Source organism: Hemicordylus capensis, chromosome 5, assembly GCF_027244095.1.
Source record: "Hemicordylus capensis ecotype Gifberg chromosome 5, rHemCap1.1.pri, whole genome shotgun sequence".
Taxonomy (NCBI): Eukaryota; Metazoa; Chordata; class Lepidosauria; order Squamata; family Cordylidae; genus Hemicordylus; species Hemicordylus capensis.
Window position 1 is genome coordinate 189,515,000 of NC_069661.1, and position 26,555 is coordinate 189,541,554.

Consider the following 26,555-nt stretch of genomic DNA (forward strand, 5'->3'; position numbering starts at 1 on the left):
GTCTTCCCAGCTTGACCTTGAACTTCATGCTTGACCTATGGCTCTCTTCATGATCCTGGTCAGTCTCCCTGTTTCCAACCCCTAACATGACTCTGACCCCAACTCTGCCCGACTCTCATAATCCTCCTGACTTTGAGACCTGCACCATCTAGAGGCCACTGTTTATGGCTCAGGTTTACAGGGACCTTCTACCTGCAAAGTACACGCTCGTCTGCTATGCTATGGTCCCTCCCCAGATAACCCTAGCTGGCCTTCTAGTATGCACCATTTTTTTATTCTATCCAAATTACCTTACCGAAAGGTAAGATACCAGACACTATAATTTCCTGACAGAAGAAGTTAGAGAAGAAAGAGGCCTTGCCTTTATATCACCCCAATAAATTATAACTAGCAACCTACATGCCTTCTACATTCATAAATAGTCTCATCTCAAGTATTTTACAGAAGATATTTCCATTTCTATTTATCCTTCTTTACATCATATTCCCTAAACTGGGTGTCATCAGGACTATAATTGCCTAGCGCTAAGGGATCCAATGCAGGTTTCTTCAAAAGTGGTCTAACAATTGCTTCCTTGAGACAAGAAGGTATCCTCCCCTCCCTTAGAGAAGCACTGATGTTACTAAGAAGACCTTCTCCAATAATATTCCTGCTAGACTGTATGAGCCATGTAGGGCAAGGGTCAAGAGAAAAGGTGGTAAGGTGAACTTCTCCAAGCAGCTTGTCCACATCCTCAGGAGTCACAAACTGAAACTGATCCTAACTAACCATACAAGAGGAGTTGCTGGACACCTCCATAACAAATTCTGCAATAACCATGGGATCCAGATGAGCTCAAATCTGAAAGATTTTATCTGCAAAAAACTCAATAAAGGTGTCACAGCAAGTCACCGATGGCTCTATATTCTGATTCAAGGGAGATGGGGTATGTACGAGTCCCCTCACAACCCCAGACAACTCTGCTGCACATAAGCTTGCACATGCAATGCATGCAGAAAGGAACTGCTTCTTTGTTACATATATTGCCTGAGCTTAAATCATTATATGCACTCTGTGCTGTCAGATTTGAGTTAAATCTTTCTCCACCTGTGCTCTAACTACCTGCTTTGCCGGTTTAGCTTCCGTACGTCTTCTGTATACTAAGGGGCTAATTTATAAGTGGGTTGGGAGGGGCGCATATGAGCAATCCTGTCTTTCGCCTACGTTAGTTCATTTTTCCGAGTCTGAATCAGGGCACTGACAGGATCCCTTGTGGAACCAATCTTAAAACCCTCCAAGGCTTCTTGGAATCCTTTTAGATCCAATAACCTTTTTGGGTGGACCATCCTAATAGGACCTTCACCCTTGCAGAAGTGGGTTGTCAGTACAGTCTTAACCAGATGGTGGTCCATCCATGACAATGAGGAAATCACAGGCGTCCCAACCCATGGAACACTACCTAACCAGATCAGAAGACTAAATCAAGCATGTGACCATCAATGTGCATTGGTCCCGAGACCACCTGGGACAGGCACATAGTTGTCATGGCCACTATGAACTCCTGAGCTGCTCCTGACAAGTGGTCCCAAAGTGAACACTGAAGTCCACAACCACCATCAATGTGGGTGACTCCAATGCCAACTCTGCAACCATGTCAGTCAGCTCAGTTAGGGATTCCATTGGGCAGCAGGGTGAACAGTACACCAGCAGAAGTCCCAATTCCCAGACTTAGGTACACACATTCCATATAGGTTAATTCCCTGACAGGGATCCAAGTAAGGGAGATATTATTCTTATGGACCACAGCCACTCCACGTCCCCTCCCACATCCTCTCACTTCCTCCACCACAGAGTAGGAAAATAGGAAGCTGCCATATACTGAGTCAGACCATAGGTCCATCTAGCTCAGTATTGTCTACACAGACTGGCAGTGGATTTTCCAAGGTTGTAGGCTGGAATCTTTCTCAGCCCTATCTTGGAAATGCCAGGGAGGAAACTTGGAACCTAGATGCTCTTCCCAGAGCAGCTCCATCCCCTAAGGGGAATATCTTACAGTGCTCACACATCAAGTCTCCCATTCATATGCAACTGGGGTGGACCCTACTTAGCTAAGAGGACATCATGCTTGCTACCACAAGACCAGCTCACCCACCCTGGAGCAAGAAGCTAGGACCAGACTGGGCCACTAGTTTCCCCCAACCAGGTCTCTGCAATACACACCAGGTTGGCTCCACCATCCACAATCAAGTCATGGATGATTTCTATTGTATCTTGAACTGACCTGGCACTACAAAGAAGCAAAGTGAGGTTCTTTGGTTGGTTGGTACCACCCCTCAATGTCAAAGAGCTGGCAGGGGAGCTGGAAAGGGTAACAGCTATTAAGTTTCTGATCTCCCTTCCCCTGTAACAGCCTGCTGCCCTGCCAATTCCACATCTCCTTCTGTTCCCCACCAACACTGGAATAACCACCCCAGGGGCACCGAACACCACTCCCACCCACCCACCCCCCGAATCTCCAGATGGACCAAAACACACCCCTATGTCAGGCCAAAACTACATGTAACAGAGGAAGCCTAACTGGTGACAGCATGTCCTACCCCAGGTCCTCAGTCCCACCCCTGAAGACCACTACCAAAGGGCAGCTATGGCACAGCCTTGGCTTTTAAAGCAATAATGGCTACAGTAGTCCTTCCCCTACAACCAACAGACCCAGGTGAAAAAAAGGTCTTCATACCAGTCAGGAAAGGGGAGAGGCCACGGACCAGACACTAAGAAATGTCAGAACAGGGTCTGCTGTGTTGCCAACAGATCTTATGGTCTTCTTGATGTCCCAGCAGGTGGTATAACAAACAAACAGAAAGCGAAAACAAAGTTGCTCCAGCCCTGCTTCCAGTTGTTGCCTCTCCAATCATTAATAAGGCAGTAATAAGACGTATTGCCTTATTTGTCACCAAATTAGGATTTTATATTCTTATGCTGTCTGGGGGTGCTCTTAATATTATTGTAAAATATGTTTTTAGTAGCATGTGCTGCTTTAAAATCTCTTCAGTTGAAATTGGCTTCTAGATATTGGGAAAAATACACTGCCATGCCTAACTCATTCTTTTAACTTCAGTGGGACTTCCTTGAGTAAATTTAGTCAGGATGCAAGGCCTGCTCCGGGGGAGGGGCTGTGCAGGGGGGCAAGCACCCCCTCATAAGTGGCTTGCTCCTCCATCACCCTCCCATTTCTGTTTCAGAAATCTTCTATATGGAAAATGGTTCACTCACCCATGAATGCACTTTGCCCATGAATGCACTGTGCCCCTCCACCAATTTTTTTTTCCTGATGCTGCTGCCACTGTCAGGATGTCAGTCATTATCTGGATGTAAAGACTAATTCCTATAATACATTTTTCTCACTATGAGCAGCATTCTGAATTTCCCCCGAGTATGTCCTTAACCAGAGGAATGTACAACCCAATCTGAAGCAAATTTATTAGGATGTCAACTAAGTTGGCACAGTGTACTGGCTAAGCTAAGGGACTGAGCTATGATTCATGGTCCAGGGTAGAATTCACTAGGTGACCTTAGGAATGCTGCTCTCTGATCCTAGCCTCACTGAAAGTCATATAGGAATAATAATAATACTGATCACACCCCAGGCAAGTAGGGCCATACGAGACATAAGGCAAAGCTGCTTGGTCAGTGACCAGGAGGCTTTTCAGAAGCAGGCTTTACCATGGGTTTACCACAAGGCTTTACTGCAAGTTCGGAGCATAATAGATACTCCGATGCAAAAAGAGGATGTTTTAACCCCAGAAATAAATCAGGCTAGGTTCCAATATGGAGGAGAAAACCCAAATTGTGTGTGAAGTGCTCTCTAAAATATCGCACTGACTTCAGGGTAAATCTGGCCGATATGTGAATACGTACACCCTTTCAAAGTAAAAGTCACGGTAAAGTTGCCATCTGAAAAAGCTCCTGGGCAATAATCAGGTTAGGGCAGGGGAAGTCACAGCAGTGCACTGGATTAATAGAGTAGGCAACAGGAGAGTAAGAAGGATCAGCAGACTTAAGGAACAGTCTTCCTAGGTGAGCTGTTGTACCAACAGGGGCCTGTCTGCAAGTGAAGGGCTGATACTGGACCAGGAAGGTCCTTCCTTTCTTGGAGCTAGCTTGGTTCTGATCCAAAGTTTGCATCTTCATTAGTTTCCTCTAGGGGTGTGCAAACAGGTTCAAATCTGAACCGGTTCGATATCAAACCAGTTCAGTTCGAAGATTCAGTCAAGCCGAACCACCCTCAGTGGTTTATTAAAATTTAACTTAATCCTTCCAGGAGGGCTTCTCCGAGGTGGTGGTGGTCCACGGAGCTTCCATCTTCCCCCGCTGGCCTTCCTATTTGCAAAATTCACCCAGTTTGGGTGGTCTTCATCCTGCAGGGTCCCACTGGGCAGGTGTGGCGGCCTCCAAAATGACCGCCGCTCTGGGAGATATGCCCAGAAAAGCCCGAAGACCATCCAAACCAGGTGATTTTTGTTAAAAGGAAGGCCGGCAGGGGGAAGGGGGAACTTCTGTGCACCCACCACCACCTCGGAGAAGACCCCCTGAGGGGGTAATTTTAAAAAAAGGGTTTTTTTATTTTAAAAGTCTGACGAACACCCCTCCCCCGAACCAAATAGCGGGGGTGGGGGTTTTTGATTGGGGACAAAACCGAACTGGCCCGGTCTGATTCATGTCCGGTTCAAACTCGGAACCAAACCAGGCCGGGCAGTTTTGTGTACACTCCTAGTTTCTTCTTGCTCCTGAACAGGCGTCTTGGAAGGGAGGCCTTGGGCAGTCAGGAAGGCACTTCTCTGACAATTCTGGATGTTGGTCTAGCACTGCCGTAGCTTGAAAGTCCCTTCCAACTTTAAAATTCCATGATAGTTGTATCCATGGAGCCTCTGTAATGAAGTATATATGTATATATTTCCCCACTATCTTGACGATATGGGATACTACAAATGCATATATGATTACATTGGACCAAATACTAATACTTTCTCTTATTAACAGTATTGTCTTCTAATCTTGTGTTATAATGATTAACTCTCTATGGGAGACTAACGGACTGATTTTTTTGGGATCAATTCATACCAATTTGGGTGCGTTAACCACTTGATCCCCATTTTGCAGAGAGTGACTTGTTTGAGGTTAAACAAAGAATATTTGACATAGGAGGGATTTAGACTCAGTCCCTTATGTCCCAGTTCCAACCAATGTCAACTGGACCACAACAGCTCTTGCATGTGGAGGACATAGTTGAATGCTCACCTGCTTGCATTGCCATGTACCTAAAGCCAGATTTCAATGTGCCACCACAAATGTTTCCAACATATGTACCGTGGTGGCACAGTAGTATTGTGAAATATAGTGGCACAGTGAAATATAGACATGAAATGAAAAAAATGATATCTTTTCATATGCACAATATATTTGCATAGTACACAGTAGCACAATTTATCTTTTCCACTCTAAAATAATTCTGCAATTCTACATTGATATTAGGAGTGCCGTACTTTGATTATACTGAGATGTCCACCTCCATGGGGACAATTCAGACAATGCATGCTATTATTATTGTGCTTCATTTAGGCTGAGTTTGTGGGGCATCGGAACTGGGCAACAACTTGAAAGTAGCATGCGTGTTTTTTATGGCTCCCCCTAACCTTTATTTAAACCATAAAGGCCATTATTGACAGTATCAAGGCCATCTGATGCCTTCTTAAGCAATACTCTCCAAGAAATTTATTTATTATTTATTTAACATACTTGTATACCGCCCAAAACTTGCCTCTTCAGTAATGCCAGTATCGAAATGCTGAATTGAACAGATTGACAACATGGGATGCCAAATTAATATTTATTTTAAACCTTTCTCCACAATGCTCACTTGCAGAGGATTCAGTTAAGTGCATGCATACCTGCTACGGATGTTATTAATTGGCTGCAGTTCTGCTTAAGGTTAAACATCTTGTGCCCATTAATTCCAATGGCCTTGTGCACCTAACTGTGTTGGACTGTGGCCATATTCTTTAAATAAATTCTCTTGTGCAGATATTTTGGCATGGTCGTTGTTATATTTATAGAGCTTTCTTTGTTTTGTCTTAGCCATCACTCATGCAATGTTTTCCTCTTTAAAAAGCACCCTTCACACCTGTCGATGTGGAGAGTGATTTTAGGTTCAGACTAATGTTGTAGCCAAAATACACTTTTGATGAGTTTCAAGATATTACTATTGCAATAAACCTTACACCGTGATTCTTGTATCTCTCTCGTACAATGAAAGAGTAATCAATATTCTGGCCAGAATATTTCAGAGTTCACATTACAGTCATTGCCTACAAATCTATTTTGCTCCTAAAATAGTGAATGTTGTTGATTTTCTTATTGGTTGCATTTGTGATTTCACCACATCAGAAAATCTCTCATATATCATGAACTCTGGATAGGAGCCATACTGAAAAGCTAAGTTGTTTCAGCCACAATTCAGAGAAAGGATATAATTTGTGACTCACAGCAACACTATAAGCAATACATTATCAGACTATAAATGGATACATGACACCAAATCATTATTTACCATTATTTATTTATTTCATTTATATAATGCCCAGCCTCAAATAGCTCAGGGTGATGCACAGTCAAAAATAAAATCATATAAAATATTAACATAAAACAAATTTAAACCCATTAAAACCACTTAACTATTACTAAAAGTCAGACTGGTGTGTCTTTGTGGCTCTTTTAAAAGCCTCCAGGGAGGATAACCATCTTATATGCACAGGAAACACATTCCACAATCTAGGGAAGGCTGCTGAAAAGGTCTGATCCCAAGTTGCTACCAGACAAACTGGTGACACCCACAGATGGATCGCTCCTGGTAATCTTAACAAGCAGTGGGGATCTTGCAAAGACAGGTGTTTTCTCAGGTTTTATATTTATATTTTGCCTAGAAACATACCAGTAGGGGTGTGCACAGAACCAGTTTTGCCAGATTGTCTAGAATCTGGACCAGATTTGAGCCAGCCTAACCTGGGCTCAGGCTTGGCCGAAAAAGATCCGGTCTGTCCATCGAGCCAGCTGAGTGGGAGCTTGCGGGCCGCTCAGGGGTATACTTGTAAAGGGGAATCTGGTTAGGATTCCCCATTACAAGTAAAGAGGATTCCCTAGCCTAGGAAGAGGGGGTGGCAAAAAGGGAATCCTTTACCTTTTAGTTTCCCGATAGCAGGGACAGTGGTGGCCATGGCAGCAACCATGACATTGGAGGATGGGGCAGGGGCTCCTCCAACCGCTCCCGCCTCCCAAGTGACAGGCCAGGCTGGCTGCAGCCCGGTTCTGCCTCCGCTCATGCTCAGAGGCCCTTAGAGTGGCCTCTGTTGTGGTGTAAATGCCATTTGCATCACTACACAATTTGCGTAGTAACACAAATGGCCTCTGCAAACGTGCAGAGGCCACTCTAAGGAGCTCTGTGTCTGTGCAGAAACCCGAACCTGGCCACAGCCAGCCCAACCTGTCATTTGGGAGGCCATGGGAGATGGGGTTGGAGGAACCACCACAGCCACGCCACCGCTGTCCCTGGTGGCAGGAAACTAAAAGTAAAGGATTCCCTTTTCACCACCACCCCCCTTCTTAGGCTAGGGAAGCCCCTTTAGGCTAGGGAAGCCCCTAGATGGATTCCCCTTTACAAGTATACCTCCATGAGCCAGTTCTTAGAAGGGGAAGTGGTCCAGTTCAACCTTGAATCGCTCAAACCGGGCCGGCTCGATGTCGAGTCTGGCTCACACATCCCTACATACCAGCAGCCAGTGCAGCTTTTTAAGAACAGGCATGATATGGTCTCTCCGGGCTACCCCAGAAACATAGGAACATAGGAAACTGCCATATACTGAGTCAGACCATTGGTCTATCTAGCTCAGTATTGTCTTCACAGACTGGCAGTGGCTTCTCCAAGGTTGCAGGCAGGAATCTCTCTCAGCCCTATCTTGGAGAAGCCAGGGAGAGAACTTGAAACCTTCTGCTCTTCCCAGAGTGGCTCCATCCCCTGAGGGGAAGATCTTGCAGTGCTCACACATCAAGTCTCCCATTCATATGCAACCAGGGCAGACCCTGCTTAGCTATGGGGACAAGTCATGCTTGCTACCACAAGACCAGCTCTCCTCTCCAGTCGGGCTGCTGCATTTTGGACTAACCGAAGTTTCTGGACTACTTTCTGGACTACTTACAAAGGCAGCCCTACATAGAGTACATTGCAGTAGTCCAACCTGGAGGTTAGCAGCTGATGCACCACGGTTTTGAGGTCATTCTCTTCAAGGAATGGGCAGAGTTCATTTATAACATGGTTCAAAACTGTAGACCATGATTAGATGATTTGCACAATGCAATTGGTCAGAAGAACAAAATGCTCTTTGTCATTCAGGAGAGATCTAAGAAACACAGTGTTAGTTTTATATTGGGTTCATTTTTATTGGAATGATAAACTCCTGGGCTGTACCACTTCAGAAAACAGGTGGGAGTCTCATGATTGAATGTTAGTCCATGCAAAAGATCTTCACATACAGAACACTAGATGTCAAGAAGGAGATATCTAGGACCTAGGGTTCTTCCTGACATGCTAGTTTCCTATATACAAAGATATTTTCTGTTGAGGGAAATTCAGTAATGTGAGGCCCCACCTGCAGAGTAAAGTGGTATAGCCATCAAATCAATTGGTTGTATTCAAAACTTCACTTCCTCCAACACAAGAAGTCCCTCCTTCAGAAGAAGCTCCTTCCATCAGAGGAAGGACACCTTTGGATATAATCCCGTGTGTTTAGAATCAATTCCTAAACTGAGGCTGCAATCCTAAACACACTTTTTCATGAATTAAGTCCCATTGAAATCAGTGGGATGTGCTTCTGAGTAAACATAAACAGAAATGGGCTGAATAGCAGCATCCTACTAAACAAACCTACTGAGCGTAATAAAATATTATTATTATTATTATTATTATTATTATTATTATTAATGCACTTTATTTGTTAGCCGCCCCATAATTGTTCTCTGGAAGGCTCACAACAGGAAATCCACTAGTCTGTGATGAGTGAAAAATGATGCCTGATGAGCGAAAAAAATCCTGATGAGTAATGCACAAACATTACTCGGTGAGTGAAACTTTTTGTCTAGCTGGTGAACAGAGCCAATATTTCTTTACCCCTGCCCACTGCACATAGTGGTCTGTATTCTGAGCAAACACACCTAAGATCATGTGCGAAGTGGGAGGGTGCTGTCCTGCATGCACATGATCATGCGGGGTTTAAACATCCAAACTAGCCCTGATCACTTGGTTTAAACACTACATGAAGGAGTATTAAAACTGCATGAATCATCTTGAATGGGACCTTGGGTAAGGATTGCAGCCTTAATAAACCAAATGAAAACTAGTGTAGAAATATCAAGGTTTAATGCCAAAATACATCCTTTATGAAGGAAAGATGTTAGCATGGCACTTTCTGATGTTAAAATTAATTGCTGTCATATGGAGATTAAAAAGCATTTCAAATCATCACAGTAATTTAATGATGATGATTTTCCTGTTGTTCAAGGCAATCTAGAAGAAGTTGAAGGTTTTTCATGGAAAAGGTCTCAAGCCTCTTTCTTTGAAAACCGCAATAGCTGAAGTCCATAAGCAATTTTGGAAAGGGAGAGAGAACATTGAAATCTGGTAAAGCATCCCAGCAATTAAGACCACTGGGTCAGGCCACTTTTCTCAACCAGGTAAGATATTCAACAGTATGTGTTACCCAGGATTACAAGATCACAAGTACCAGAGATGAATACAAACCTACACAATTAAATAGCAGCCACCTGGAACCTGATACTTTGGTGGGCAGATGAAGAGCTCAGGGATAAGGGTGGAGCAAGCTTAAAGCATGTGTAAGAGGGAGAGGGGTTGTAAGATTTTAGTCACAGAACTGTAGGGCCGCATTGTATCTGAAGTGGATTAACAACAGGGCCTCTTCAGGGGCTTCATCTAGATGTCTCCAAATAACCAATTCTCCATGTCATCTGAGAAGTGTGAACTATTAAATGATTTTTCACCAGGCTATTAATATGTTCATTTGCAATGATGTAATGACATATTCCCCTGCTAACTCAGTAAAAAGTTCAAACTAGAGATTCTCTTTATTAAGCAGGGGGAGAGTAACTGCCCCTATTCAACCCCACTACAGTGTTCCTTGTGTTTCTTTTTAGACTGTGAGCCCTTTGAGGACAGAGTACCATCTTTTGTTTATAATTCTTTTTCTTTGTAAACTGCTTTGATAACCTTTTCAGTGGTATGATGAATTAATAATAATAATAATAATAATAATAATAATAATAATAATGGATGGAGACAGTCACATGCTATCTATATGGTTTTGTATGTGTAATTATATTTCAGGTTTATTGTAGTTTTGGGTATATGTAGTTATATAATTTATGTAATCAATGTTGCAAAGTATAAAACTCAAATAAATATAGGAATACAGAGTTCTTTAGGTTCAGAACCTTAAGAATGTTTTATCCAAATCTGAAATATCATTGAGAATAATGTATTCCAACATTCCATGCTGATGCTATAGTCTCTACGATCCAAGCTCTAAGCCCATGCAATAATCCTTCTAAAGTGTTGCACAGAACCAGCAGGAGGGAAGAAGGTGCCAGAAATTACTGTCTGGCAATACTACCATGGCACAGACAGAGAGAATGATTTAAGCATCTGAGTTCTCTGAAGCAAGGAAAGGTGTAATGAAGTTATCAGCAGAAGTGGTGGGGTAGTGAAGAGCCTATGAGAGCCTGTGATCAGTGAGATCTTACCTAGTTTCCAAGAACAAGAACTTCCTTAGAAATTCCCTTGTGTTTAATATTTCCTCACACCACCATAATCTGTAGCCATGTATGCCCACTCAAGACAAATGGGGAGTGAAATTCAAAATCTAAGCAAGTTGGAGTCAAGAGACAACATCCATTTATACTGCAGAAAGCAGAACAGCATTATTTGCTAAAAGGGGGCAATGCTGCGATTCTAGCATTTAATTACTACTGCAATATTTATATACCACTCGTCAACCAAATTTCTCAAAGTGGTTTACATAGACAAATAAAGAATACACCAAGAAGATGGTCCCCTGTTTCCAAAGGGCTCACAATCTAAAAAGAAACATAAGGCAGATACCAGCAACAGCCACTGGAGGGATGCTGTGCTGGGGTTGGATAGGGCCAGTTGCTCTCCCCCTGCTAAATATAAGAGAATTGCCACTTTGAAAGAGGCCTCTTTGCTTAGTTAGCAGGTGTGATTACATCCCTGGCAAAGGGTTTTCTTTCTGTTTAAGAGGAGAGTTCATGCTATTTGGGGCAGTGAAAGAATCAACAGAAGAAGACTGTGATATTGTTTGAGCCATGGCTCTGCCTGAATGCAGGAATAATAGCTAGACAGAAACTGAGCGATGAACTGAAAATCTGTCTTGGTAAGGGGACGCACAGCATTTGCAGTGCTCCATTTCCCACATTTTCTGAAAGCTGCAAAGGTTTTGCTAGGTATGCAAAGGGGGGATTTATTATCCCAGCTACAGGGCCAGTGCACAAGAGACAGCTGTCACAGCGGGATTTCACCTTTCTAAAATGCGATTTCCTCATCTGAACACACATTTTAAAAAGCAGCCTCCATCATGCCTACAGTTCTGAGCTGTGCGATTTCCTTTACAAATCCACCATGAACCGCCCTCAGTCAGGATGGAATAAACGTTTAATCTCTGTATGGGATCTATACTACCTGACAGGCCAACAGCGAAGCGTTTAACACGCTGTGTTATTTTGAATTACGGCGTTTCTATCTAACAGTGCTCCGGACGGCAGGATTTGTACAGATGTTTGGGTTTCCTCCCTCCTCCCTGCACACTGCCTCCTGCTTTGCATTTCTAGGTATTTCGGCTGCCGCTGACCCTGGTGCTGAAACCTGAATGCGTTCATAACACCGAAAGACCTGGACAGAAACGCACAAGCACATAACAGCCCCACCCACCCCCTCTCGAAACTATTACTGTATCGGTAGAAGAGACACTTAAGCAAATAAAAGGATCGCAGCCTTTCCGAAGGGAGAATCAGCTCCATGCTTCCGGGGAGAGCTGGAACAGATCTGATTAAGGAGTCGAGACACAGATTCAAAGCAGCAAGATCGGAGAGCAAAACCTCGCAGGAGCTGCAAATGGATTTCAGCATCTCTGTGGCGAACGGCTACCCTTTTGAATGCCAAATCATCCACTAAAATGCACGCACTAAAAGGTGGCGGGGGGGGGGAGTCCTAAGTTGATTTGACACCAATTTACCGTTACCAGCAAAAAGCCTCCAGCAACACAGAGATCCAACATATTGAGGACGATCTCTCTCTCTCTCTCTCTCTCTCTCTCCCACACACACACAGACACGCACACACACACCATCCAAAGACGCAATTGCCACCCAACAGGTGCTTTAATCGGTCAGAATAAGTTGGCACTGATTGCAATTTTGGCCAGGAGCTCGTCTCTCTCTCCAGCTCAACATGCCTGGGTGTTCAGAGCAAACCCCCATTGCCCGCCGCGAAAGGCGCCGCCGCTCGCCTCACTGCTATTCATTCGTAGCCAATTTCTGCTTACCTGCAGCCTGGAGATGCAGCCATAACAAGCACACAAGGGGAAGGGACCCTGCTGTCCTCCACATGGTGCTTTCACGCAGCCGGGAGAGCGTCGATCTGGCTCTCTAGCAGTAGCAGGTTTTGCTGCCCATCAGGTTTTCCTCCTTCCTGGTTAATGAGCATGCTTGAGAAAACCACGCATGTGCAGCAGCGAAAGGAAAGCTGCTGCCCTCTCCTGCCACCAGGACTTGCTGCCGGTGTCGCTCTAGAAAGACATACCCTCAGGTTTGTCTACTGGTGGCATTTTCTGTTGGCCAAGTCGGCCAAAATGCATCCCTGTCACAAAAATTTAATACAGTGAGCATCTTTAGTTATGCTCACTCAGCGTAAGAAGCTGTATGTCAGGCCGCTTTGTACATAGGTAACATTTTCTGATAAGTGAGACATTTTTAGGCAAATGCCACCGCCCCCCCCTCCCGCCCACCACTTCTCCATTTCCTTCCAGACTGGAACCGAATTACCTGTTGTCATGCATTGTCCATTTTGCAATATTGACAGGTAATTAATTGTGAGTATTGTGGTTAAAGTTTAGGACTATGTGCAGGGGGACCCAGGTTCAAAACCCTACCCCATAAAACTCTGCAAACCATAGAGCTCACTGGATGATATTTGCCCAGTCAATCTCTTGGTCTATCCTACCTCGCAGAATTGTTGTGAGAATAAAATAAAATAGGAGGGACAACATTGTACACTTCCCTGAGTTTATTGAGGAAGATGGGATAAACAAGTGAAAATTAAATATATATTTACAAAACACACACAGAAACACGGCCTTTCCAAAAACCTAAGGACAAGAGGGTATGCTGCTATGGTTGATAGAAAATATTTTCTCAAGGAAAATCATACTTGTAAACAAACCTGACTAGTATATGCTTCTGGTGCTGAGTGTAATCTGGAAGCATTTGCCTCCTCCACCCCTCCCAGCTCCTTTACCCCTGCAGGCTTTCATACAAACCCAGTATCTCCACAGCTGAAGAAATGCCTCTGGAAAGAACATAAGTAGAGAGTCGAGATGATGTGCTCTCCCTGCTGTACATTCTCACAATCTGCTATTTAGAAGTATACTACTACTACACATGGAGGTTCAGTAGCATGGTGTAGTGGTTAGAGTGCTGGACTAGGACCGGGGAGACCCGAGTTCAAATCCCCATTCAGCCATGATACTAGCTGGGTGACTCTGGGCCAGTCACTTCTCTCTCAGCCTAACCTACTTCACAGGGTTGTTGTGAGGAGAAACTCAAGTATGTAGTACACCGCTCTGGGCTCCTTGGAGGAAGAGCGGGATATAAAATGTAAAATAATAATAATAATAATAATAATAAATTATATATATATATTCCTTAATAATAATAATAATAATATTCCTTAAAACACCTCTTCTCTAACCATTCATTTAACCCTGTTTTATAAAGCCATGTAAAGAAGAAACTCTTATCATAGCCCAATGTTGTGAATTCCTTAATTCTTACATATTGAAAGAAACAAAATAAGAATGTCAGTACAACCAATATGCAAAGCTGACATTTATGATGTTGAGTTGAGTACAACAAACATTCAGTTATCAGAAGATTCTACCTGTATACAGTCTTATTTACATGTATGTTCAAAGAATTATACTAGATTAGGGGGCGGTTCCCACGACCAGTGGGAGTCGCCTGGGGAGGGTTAGCAGGGAGAGCGGGCTTAGCCTGCTCTCCCCACACACAAGCAGGCAGTCTTCTCCAGGCAGCCGAACCGGCCGCCTACACGACTGCTGGCTCTGTTATGGAGCTGGCAGGGGCTGGGAGGATCGGGGGCCGTGTGGCCCCTGGAAGCTCCAGCATGCCCTGAGCAAATGTGAGCTGGAGAGACCCCCAAGCCGGGAAGCTGCTTTTAAGCCTCCTGGTTCGGGGTCTACTCGTGAGTTGCCACAACGCAGAGCCACGCCACAGCAACACACACAATTCAAAAAACCGGGTTTGCAGAGCAGGGGTAGTTTTAGGGCAGGAGTAGTTTAGCAGGTTAACCGCTTGGAGGCCACCGGGCTCGCCTGCAAGCCCGGTGGTTCTCATGGTCAGGCGAAATTGGGCTAGGCTCCCCTAGCCCGATTTCACCTGATCGTGGGAATAGCCTCAATGACTGTCCAATGGTGCCATAGGAAGATGCTTCAGTTATGCCTCCACTTCATTCCAAACATAAAAATAGGACCATAGGAAACTGCTTTAAACCAAGTCAGACCATTGGTCCATCTAGCTTGTATTGTCTACACAGACTGGCAGCAGCTTCTCCGAGGTTGCAGGCAGAGGTGTCTCTCAGCCTTATCTTGGAGATGCCAGGGAGGGAATCTGGGACCTTCTGCATGTAAGCTCTTCCCAGGATGGCCCCATGCAGGGGTGTAGCTATAACTGAGAGCAGATGGGTTCCAAGAACTTGGGGCCTCTGGCTCCTGATGGCCCCCCAGCTCAACCCCTCCCTATCTTCTTCATTATTTCCCTCACTCTGAGGGGCCACTGGAGAGATGAGTGAACACGGGCCCCCTCTCCCCCAGCTACGCCCTGCCCCCATGTCACATGTCATCTCCCATTCAAATGCAAACCAGGGCAGATCCTACTTAGCAAAATGGACAATTCATGCTTGCTACCATAAGACCAGGTATCCTCCCATAGACCAACTCTCACATACAAACTGTGCTCTGTCCTACCCCACCTGTATCTGTGGTAGCAGAGTGGTACAACTCAACACAATGCCTAACTTGTCCTTTTAATTTTAATTCATTAAGCTTATCAGAGAGGTTCATCTGCAGTTGCCACTGGCTCGTCTGGTGGCTACTTAGGGATGGGCCTTCTCTATTGCTGCCCTGAGACTTTAGAAGGGCTCCCTGCCCTTCCCATCTCTGACAAATTTTTAAAATGCGGTCGAGACAGATTTGTTTACCCAGGCTTTTAATTAGATACTGAGGCTATTCACACGATGGGGTGAAATCGGGCTAGTGGAGGCTAGCCCGATTTTGCCCCATTGTGTGAACCATCGGGCTTGGCTGCGAGCCCGGTGGTTCCTAGGCGGGTAACCCACCTAAGTACTCCTGCCCTAAAACCAGGTTTGCGGAGCGAGTGCTCCGCAAACCTGGTTTTAAAGATCGTGAGTAGCCGCAGCACGGCTCCGCACCGTGGTTACTCATGAGTAGACCCCTGGAGGGGAGGTGAAAAGCCACCTCCCAGCTCCAAGGGTCTTCCCAGAACGCCCTGCGTGCTTGCACAGGGCATTCTGGAGCTTCACGGGGCCACACGCATCCCCGCCAGCTCCGTCATGGAGCCAGCAATCATGTGGGTAGCTGATCCGGCCACCCAGGGCTCCCTCCCCACTCACCCTTCTAAACTGGGTCTCACTGATTGTGAGACCTGGCTCACTGAGGCTGTTCTTATGTGCAGGCAAAACTGGGCTACAAAACCAAGCCCGGTCCTGCCCACATGTGAGAGCTGCTGAGATTGGACCTGATCCCAGCAGCACCTCGGTGACAAACTCACCAAGCCAGCCACCCTCCTAAATGAGGTTAAGAGAGCAAGCACTCTCTTAACCCCATTTTTGTAACTGTCTGCCAGCCCCGGCTGCTGGCAGACTACTGCGGGGCTCCCGGCCAGCTTCAGGGAGGGGAAGGGGGATCCCCATAATGCACCGCACGCTCGCATGGTGCATTTTGGAGGTTCCGGGGGTGGGGCGATGCCTCTGGGCATCCCGATGCCCACACTGCCTGAGGAGGCAGCTGCACGTCTGGGTGCACGATTTCTGCACCCAGACTCCCAACAAGGATTGTCTGTGAGGAGGTAAGTTTTTAAAGGTTCCTCCCCACTTACTCTGTAGCCCTTTCTCACCAATTGTGAGAAAGGGCTCACCGTTTTAATAATTTTTAATATTGTTTTAAATTTTAAATTATTGTAAAGTTTTAACATTTTTAGCCTCCTTTCCAGTAGGCTTATGAGATCTCCCAGCATTCCATGTGTCCATGCATGTGTGTCCCCCACCAACTTCGCAACACCTACACCAATTTGAACCAAATCGGGTACAGTTGTAGGGACACATAGGGACATCTCAATGGCGTAGTTTGGGATGATGTCATCCACCACAATTCAAGATGTCGGATGTGTACACTTTTGAGGCACAAGTGGGCTAACTTGCCTAACCAATTTTAATAAAATTTGCTACCACTGTAACATAGGGATGCTCCAATGGCATAGTTTGTAATGATGACATTCACCCCAATTCAAGATGGTGGATGCGGGAATGTTTGAGGCACAAGTGGGCTATCTTGTAGACTGTCTAATTGATTTGAACCAAATGAGGTACAGTTGTAGTGAGTGACACACAGGGACATCTCAAGGGCATAGTTTGTGATGATGTCATCCACTCCAAATCAATATGGAGGACACATAAACCTTTTTAGGCACAAGTGGGCTAACTTGTGACTGGTTTGAACTGAATTTGCTACATCTGGAATGTAGGAATATAGGAATGCCCCAATGGTGTAGTTTGTGATGATGTCATCCACCCTGATCCAAGATGGCAGATGTGTGAACTCAATTTGAACCAAATTTAGTCCAGTTGTAGAAATAGTGAAAAGGAAGTAGGCAGATTAGTTCTTACTAGAACAACTAATTTTGTTGTAATTTGTATTAATTTATTGTAAACCACCCAAAGACATAATTTTGGGGTGGTATACAAATATGTCAAATAAATAAATGGGACTTCCTCAAGTAAATGTAGTCAGGATGTCAGCCAGTGTTTGTTAGGAGGATTATGTGCACAAGATGCTCTCAAAATCAATATCCTGGTTAAGATCTAGGGAAATCCACCCCCTGCCCTGATGAGCTCACAAGTTCTATATTGAAATTCTGCATACATGCACTTAAATAATATGCACTTGTAAAGTAAATGTACTAGTATTTGCAGGTCTAGGTTATATCTGCAGATCTTATTCCGATCCTAAAGAAAGATGGAAATAAAGGGACGTGTCTCGCATTTCTTTGTGGCAACTTTGTGGGACAACACAAAGGGTCACATGCTCTTCAGAGCACAGAGATTACTGGAATCTAAATGAGCTACTTTCCTTTTATACATCACATTATAAGCATCTACATTTCTCATTATAGTGGGATCATATAACATCTATCCATTTTTCTACAAGATCATGCTCAAATGTAAAGGCTCTTTGAAAAGGCTGATTCACACTTACAATAAGAATACAAAGGCTACCAGCAAAGGTAGGATCAATTCATTTATTTTCTCTGCAACCCTGATAGGCCTATATTAAAACAATGGTCCATATGGGATGGTTGCCACTCCTCCATGGGGCTCTTTAGTTTGGAAAAAAGTTGACTACAGGGAGACATGATAGAGATGTATAAAATTATGCATGGAGTAGAGAGAGTGGACACAGAGAAAATTTTCTCCATCTCTCACAAGACTAGAACCAAGGGTCATCCCATGAACTTGAAGGCCAGGAAATTTAGGACCAACAAACCACTTCCCCACATTCTCCTCCTCCACATTCCCAGGACCTACTTAAAAGACCTGTATGTCCCAAGGGGGAAGCAGAAGAGGAGAAAATGCAGGCCAGGAAGCGTATGCCTTAGACTCCCGAAGAGACCTGCGACAACTGCAATATTACTGGTTTGTCTTATTTAACTTTTTAAAAGTGTTAGTCTGTAAACTGCATTGAAAAGTGGTTGTTGGTCCTAAATATGCACACAGTGCATATTTAATCTATGGAATTCTCTGCCATGGGATGTGGTGATGGCCACTAGCTTGGATGGCTTTAAAGGGGGCTTAGACAAATTCATGGAGGACAGGTCTATCAGAGGCTACTACTCTGGTGGCTGTGAGCCATCTCCAGCCTCAGAGGCAAGATGCCTCTGAATACCAGTCACAGTGGAGCAACAGCAGGAGAAAGGGCATGCACATACCTCTTGCCTGTAGGCTCCCCAGAGGCATCTCATGGGCCACTGTGTGAAACAGAATCCTGGACTAGATAGGCCTTGGGTTTGATCCAGCAGGTCTGTTCTTATGTAACTTTCAACTAACATCACAGTATTTTCATGGACTGGCTTTCATACTCCAAAACAATATGATATATTATTTTTCCTGTAATAGTGATGGGCAAACTCTGTTCAACTTGGAACTGATTTAGTAACTGCAAGCATTTAAAAAAACTTCATATGCTTTTTGAGAGTCTGCTGCTAGCTTTGGTTCATGTTTACTGAAGTTGCCACATGCATAACTTTAGGATATTGGCACTTGGAATTGTAGTTCCCAGTGCCAGATATGGCAGAGCCACTTGGAAATGCAACCACCTCTCCTCTTCCAACTTGGATAGGCAACCATCTCTCCTCTTCCAAACAACTTGGAAATGCAACCATCTCTCCCCTTGTTTGGGAACAAGAGCATGTGCAATCACATAAAACATTAGCAAGGAAATATTAAAGCAACACAGTCAAATTGAAAAGTACTCATCATACAGAAAGCTGCTTAGTTTGGTGGTCTGATTACGTGGTTCACAGCAGTCAGTGAGACTTTAATCAAGAGTTAGGGGCTTAACATTAAAGAACTGCATGGCCTTCACGGCAGCTGGCTTTAGGTCCTAGTCTGCTAAGAGCTCCATTTCCTCCCAATCCCATAAAGTAAACATCACCATATCCCCTCCAAACCTCTACCAGAGGTTTTTTTTGCTAGTTTTCTGCTATTTTGTGCCAAAAGCCCCAAGTTTGGTGCCTCATTTTGTGCCTCTATACGCCTCATTTCAGGGCATAATGGACATCTCAAATTGGGGTACCAAGGAAATGAACGCAGGTACTAGTTATTCACACAAAAACATGTACAAGTGCACAGACATCTGTACACTTGTCCACATAATGCCTGAATGGGCCCACTAAGTTTTAGTAAATAACAGATATTTACAGAAAAGTAATATTTTTAACATTTCAGTGCAGCTGATGGTAGTGGTGTCCTATAAAGGGGCACAAAACTCAGGGTTTGCGGCACAAAATGGCACAAAACTAGCACAAAGTTCTGGTGGAGGTTTGGAGGGGAAAGGGTGATGTTTATGTTTGAGATTTTTTTAAAAAAAAATGTTTTTTTCGGCCCAAGGCCAGCATATTAAAAAAAGCAACAGCAAGAATAAATACATAAAATAGATTAAATACATTTAACATAAAATGGATAAAACATTAATGGATCCCGATACAGCACATATAGTCAATTCCATTCAAATAAGCCAGTCAATCTAAAGTGCACAGCCCAGCATCTTGTGCCTCCATCATTCTAAATCGAATCTTACTTGCTATAAATAAGAATTTTGCTACCCTCCTGTAAACATACTCTGACTTGGCAGCAACCAAAAAAAAGAACCTTGTCCCTACCAGAGGAACAATTAGAATTGAGATGAATTAACAGTGGGGAAAGAAGCTTTCCTCTTAATTCAATATAAAATCTATACCTCAGCATCAGGTGTTCTGTGGTCTCTACTTCACCATTCTGGCATGGACATAATCTTTGATTGTAGGGCACCTTCCCAAAACGTCCTTCCAATACTGCCGTATGAAGGGCGTTAAGTCTGGCTGCTGAAAGAGCCCTACGATGGTCCCCGTTAGAGATCCTAAGTAAATATTCAGCAGGAAAATAATTGCTGATTTTGTCTCCTAAGAATAGGTCCAGACCTATTTGGGCAACATCCCCCTGCTTCATCATGTCCCAAATACGTTGGGTTATAGCAGTTTTGGACTTGCTATGGCCCAAGGCTCTAATTAGAGGCATGGAAAAACCCAAGGACACTAACATTACATTAATATCGTTTTTCCAACGGGACATAAAACCATCCTCTAGTATCAACGGAGCAATGCCCATAGGGGTAAAAATCAAATTGAGCCAATAAGAAAAGACCATCTTCCAGAGTCTCGCCTCTACAGGTGGCCATCCAATTTCGAGCCTGATAGCAGCATTTGGAACTGATTGCGGTAATCTAAGAAGAGACCTAATAAACTTAGATTGAACCATCTCCAACTTCGAATAATTATTTTTGTTCCCTAGTGCGCCTCCCACTAGGAGCAAGGCAAGAGCCTTGGCCTTAAAGAGCTCTAAAGCTACTTGCAGTGAATGAGCTTGTTTCTTTATATGCAATGAGCAAATTGCTGAAGCAGCTTTCTGGGCATTGGCAACAACATAATCCCTATGAGCAAAGGTGCTTCTGTTGGCCTGTAACACAACTCCAAGGTATTTGAATTGTGTGGTCTGCTCTAAAGTATGCCCATCAAGCATCCATGTAAACATCCTAGGTCTAGGTGCAAAGACCATGATTTTGGTTTTATCATAGTTCAAAGACAGTTCATGGTCATTGCAAAAGTTGGACAACTCCTTTAAAATTTGCTTAAGTCCTACTCTCGTCCTAGAAATCAACGCCGCGTCATCAGCATACAATAGGACATTTATGTGTTTATGAGCTAATTTAGGTGGATGAAAATCCAATTTCCTCATGCGTTCCACAAGGGGGTTAATATAAAAATTAAATAATGCCAGGGATAAAAATTAAATAATGCCGGGGTATGTTTGAGATGGTTTTCCTTGGGACTCTATTTGAGATGCCTGTTATGCCCCCCAGTGAGATGGCTCAAAGCTCGGAATGTGACTGTGTAGCACAAAATGGCACAAAACTAGCACAAACTCTGATAGAGGTTTTGAAGGGATCCCCCACTTGTTTTAACAGGATATGAAATTATTCTGTCTATCTATCAACATATTTGTATACTGTCCAAAACTAATGTCTCTGGGTGGATTATAATATAAATAGTAAAAATAAAAAAAGAATTAAAACATTAAAACAATTAACAATTTAACACAATGTTAAAACTGTTGAAATTATTAAAAATTGTAAATCTTATTAAAAGCCTGGGTGAACAAATGTGTCTTGACTGACTTTTTAAAAGTTGTCACAGATGGGGATGCAACAAGGAATGCATTCCAAAGCCTTGGGGCAGCAACAGAGAAGGTCCGTCCCTGAGTAGCCAAGGCAGTGGCAACTGTAGACGAACCTCTCCAGATGATCTCAAAGGGTGGTGGAGATGAAGAAGATGTTCTCTTAAACACCCAGGGCCTAAGGTGTTTAGGGCTTTATAGGTTATAACCAGCACCTTATATTTTGCCCAGAAACTTATCGGCAGCTAATGTAGCTCTTTCAGCACAGGAGTAAAGTGGCCTCTCTGAGATGACCCCAAAACCAACCTGGCTGTCACATTCTGTACCAACTGTAAGACTGTGTACAAAGGCAACCCCACATAGAGCGCATTGCAGTAGTCAAGTCTGGAGGTGACCAGCATTCTGAGGTCATTTTTCTCAAGAAATGGACACAGCTGGCGTATCAGCCAAGGCTGATAAAAAGCATCTCTGGTCACCTTGTCAACCTGGGACACCAGGGAGAGGTTAGGATACAGAAGCAACCCCAGATGTTGTACCTGTTCCATCTGGGGAAGTGTGACCACATCCAAAACCAGCAGATCAAAATCTTCTCTCGAGTTCCAAACCTGCACAATAAGTAGGAACATAGGAAACTGCCATATACTGAGTCAGACCATTGGTCTATCTAGCTCAGTATTGTCTTCACAGACTGGCAGCGGCTTCTCCAAGGTTGCAGGCAGGAATCTCTCTCAGCCCTATCTTGGAGAAGCCAGGGAAGGAAATTGAAACCTTCTGCTCTTCCCAGAGCGGCTCCATCCCGTAAGGGGAATATCTTGCAGTACTCACACATCAAGTCTCCCATTCAGATGCAACCAGGGCAGACCCTGCTTAGCTATGGGGACAAGTCATGCTTGCTACCACAAAACCAGCTCTCCTCTCTCCAATCTCAGTTTTTCAGGAGCATAGCCTTGGGACCCCAATTTGAGATGCCCAATACACCCCGAAATGAGGCAACACAAAACTTGGGGCTAGTGGCACAAAATGGCACAAAACTAGCACAAAACTCTGGTAGAGATTTGGAGGGGATAAGGTGATGTTTATTTTCATGGGGTCGGAAGGAAATGGGGCTTCTGCAAAGTGCTGACTATGTATTTGCAAAATCTCAGTTTATATTCTGAGAAATTTTTGGAGAAAAATGGTACTTGATTCACAAAACAGCTGAGCATTGAGTTGGTCAAAGTTATGTTCCGAACTAGATGTTAACAGACTTTGGCAGCATCATTACTGAATAATCCTTAGGGCTGGTTTGCAGCTAATGGCGGCACCTGAGGTATGCATGAGCACCTGCAGTCCTGGGAGTACACGGTCCCCCATCCCCTTGTGGGCCTCTACTTCCTTTCCAGGTTCCGATATGCTGAGATTGGTCATGATGTCTGAACCCACAAGTCTCAACATACTCTGCCCCATTTCGGGGAACTTGAGATCCATTTTCTCTGGAGCACCAGTAATTTGAATGGTAGTGGGTTGGTTTCTCCTCTACATATGAGGAGTAAATACCACTCCAGGGGTGTCTGTTTCCTTAGCAACCAGGGAACCTTTCATATTACGTTGTCATCCCCATTAGGATTTACTTCAGTCTCCTTGCTTAGTTCAGCAGTTTCTCTTTATCTGACTAACTTGGGGGATATGACTGCTACTATTTCAGTAGAGAGGAATAGGAAGATCTGTGTTCAATGCAAAATAAAAAATAAAAATCCAGCTTTCACTAACTATTCATGACTAAGTAAGACAAGTTAATCATGTCTAAGTCCAATTAATTAAAATTAGTTATTCACGACTAATGTCCCATGGATTTCAGTGGTGCTTTAACGGATTTAAAATGCAAAAAAAAAAAAAAAAAAGATTACCGTATTTTATGGACTATAAGACTCACTTTTTTCCTCAAAAAATATCCGCCAAAATTCAGGTGCGTCTTATATGTTTTAACAGTTTAATATGTTAAAACTCAGAAAAACTGGATTAAAATTAAGGTGCGTCTTATAGTCCGTAGCGCCTTATAGTCCATAAAATACGGTATATTGCATAGGAAGTGCAAAAGAAATGGTGCATGGCCTATTTGAGGAAAGAGTAACAAACCTTTTTGAAAGGGATCTAGGACTGAGGACAGCCAAGAATTTGTGAAAATTTGAAGAATTTTCACCTACGAGTTGGAAATAGTATTGTTCCCCAAGAAGCGACTGTTGGGGTTACTGTTTTCAGGAACCTGATACTTTAAAATTTGTTTTGTGTTGAGTTTTGTATTATATTTTAGCTATGCTAGCTGAATGATAATTAAATGGAACTTCTGTGTTCAAAGACAGTATATCTCTGAATGTACAGAAACAACATGGCTGTTGCTTTGATGCCCGAGTTGTGAGCTTTCCAACCAGGTACTTCTAGTCCACAAGTACCTGGATAGCTACCACTCATCACTGGAGCCTGAATGCTGGACTAAATGGACATTTGGTCCTGTGGATCTAGCAGGGCACTTCTTACATAACTTGAAAACCAAAACCAGTGAGTTCATTCACATGACTGGGCAGTCGAGGCGGCAGGCAGGTGGCAGGGGAGGCTGGATAAACTCACCTTCCCCCCAGATGAATGCTGGTCTGTTGCTGGAAGTGTGGACTGTGCTCCCAGACAATCTACACTGCATGCCACAGTGCAGAGCTCCAGAGACCAGGACGATGCATGCTAGCCTCCAGATATACCACAGTGCACCACGCAACATGCATGATGTATTGGGGGATTCTGCCAAGGAACAGATGCTCTAGGTTCCCATTTCTGTGTCTGTTGGGGCCAAACACACAATCCCGGAGCCTGGGTTAAGGGCTTAAAAGCAGCACTAGGCAGCGCTGCCCCACTGGGACTGGGCCAAATCCTGGCAGTTCTCATGCGCAGCCTAACCCAGGGTTAGGGTGCACATGAGAATAGACTCCATCTAAAGTCTTACAATAAATATTGTCTGATATTGGGCATATATCTTGTCCCTGAATTCCCAAAGACTCCTGGAAGAAAAAGCAAATAGGAGTTTGTTTCTTGAAAGCTATTTGCATGAAGATTGACTGGTTTCAGTGAGGTTTATAGCCGGCATATGGCAGTAAAAGATTCATGCTGCCAAAACTAGGGACCACACAGGGCAAGAAACCAGAAACAAAGAAATCCCCCGTGTCAGGCGAACGATGAAAAGCCTGAAAAATACAACTAACTATGTTGTGAATCTGTGGGACTCTCTAAAAAGAGCATGTTAAAACCCACAATGAGAAAATTGCCTCCCCTGAAGATGCCAAAAATGATATATAAACTGTACATTTTAATGCATAAATCAGAACCTAAATTGTGAAAAGATCGCAACACTATGAAAGATGACAATAACATTTAGTGGGGAAAAAACAATGAACAATAAGGATCCATCAGGAGATGGCAAATAACGTTACTGCAAAGAATAATGTCCACCAATGTCCATATGAGCTGGTGTGTACCACTGTAAATGGACTCTGAAGATTCAACACATGCTAGAACAATGAATATCTTCAAATACAGATCACAATATGTTGTGTCGAAATGTCTACTCCACCGGTATAAATGTCCTCAAGTGAGAAAGCAGATGGCAATCAATGTAAGTGCCAAAGCCATAAGAAGGCAAATAGTAATCAATGGAAGTGTCAAAGACAACAGGCACCCGAGTTCTGAGTGAGTTTCGAGGTAACCCTCCTGGGCAAGTATTCGCTGATATGTCTCTTATATCATTGACAATGCCTTTTCCACAGAAAAAATCTTTACTCAGGCGGCCGCTATCTCTCTCCTGCCTGGCTACTCACAAACTCAGCTCACAAACAAAGATTCATGCCTCAGTTCTGTGCCATCAAGTAAGAGCTCTTCAATGCTTTGTTTTAGAATATTGTGGTATTTTAAAATACACTTAATATAACATATAGCTTAAACTTCTAGACAAAATTGCAGTCAGCTCATCAAAAAACATTTCCTGCCTGCACTTATGTGAAAAGTCAGACTCCGGGGTTTTTTTAGCCTACTTTCCAGTAGGCTTATGAGATCACTCAGCATTCCGTGTGTGTGTGTGTGTGTGTGTGTGTGTACGCGCCCCTATTAACTTCACAATGCCTGGACCAATATAAATCAAATCAGGTAAAGTTGTAGGGACACATAGGGACACTGCACCAACATAGTTTGTGATGTTGTCATTGACTCCAATTAAAGATGGAGGATGCATAAATGTTTGAGGTGCAAGTGGGCTAACTTGTGAACCGCCTAACCGATTTGAACCAAATTTGCTACAGCTGTAGGAACAAAAAAGGAATGTCTCAATGGTGTTGTTTGTGATGATGTCATTCATCCCAATTCAAGATGCCAGATGCATCAATGTTTGAGGTTCAAATGGGCTAACCTGTGGACTGTCTAACTGATTTCAACCAAATTTGGCACACTTGTAATGAGTGATACACAAGGACACCTCGCCGGCATAGTTGTGAAGATGACATTGACTCCAATTAAAGATGGAGGATGCATAAATGTTTGAGGCGCAAGTGGGCTAACTTGTGGACCATCTAACCAATTTGAACCAAATTTGGTACAGGTGTAGAGAGTGACACACAGGGACACCTCAATGGTGTGGTTTGTGAAGATGTCATCAACCCAAATTCAAGATGGTGGATATGTTAACATTTGAGGCGCAATTGGGGTAACTTGTGAATCTCCTAACTAATCTGAGCCAAATTTGCTACCAGTGTAGGGATACCACAAGGGCATAGTTTGTAATAATGTCATCCACTCTGATTCAAGATGGCAGACACATGAACATTTGAGGTGCAAGTGGGAATTGATTTGGACCAAATTTGGTACAGTTGTAGGGACACAAAGAAACACCTTAAACACATATTTTGTGATG

General features: G+C 43.7%; 1 protein-coding gene across 2 annotated transcripts in view; it reads right to left on the reverse strand.

The window, feature by feature from the left end:
* PTPRR (protein tyrosine phosphatase receptor type R) overlaps nucleotides 1-12,847 on the reverse strand; it is a 198,781-nt gene extending 185,934 nt beyond the window's left edge. The window contains exon 1 of one of the 2 annotated variants that reach the window (XM_053258076.1): nucleotides 12,657-12,847. In XM_053258076.1, the coding sequence (XP_053114051.1) occupies nucleotides 12,657-12,720 (64 nt within the window). In that variant the 5' untranslated portion in view covers nucleotides 12,721-12,847. The remainder of the gene's footprint in view (nucleotides 1-12,656) is intronic. The other variant, XM_053258074.1, reaches the window with a different exon arrangement.
* Nucleotides 12,848-26,555: the final 13,708 nt, after the last annotated feature.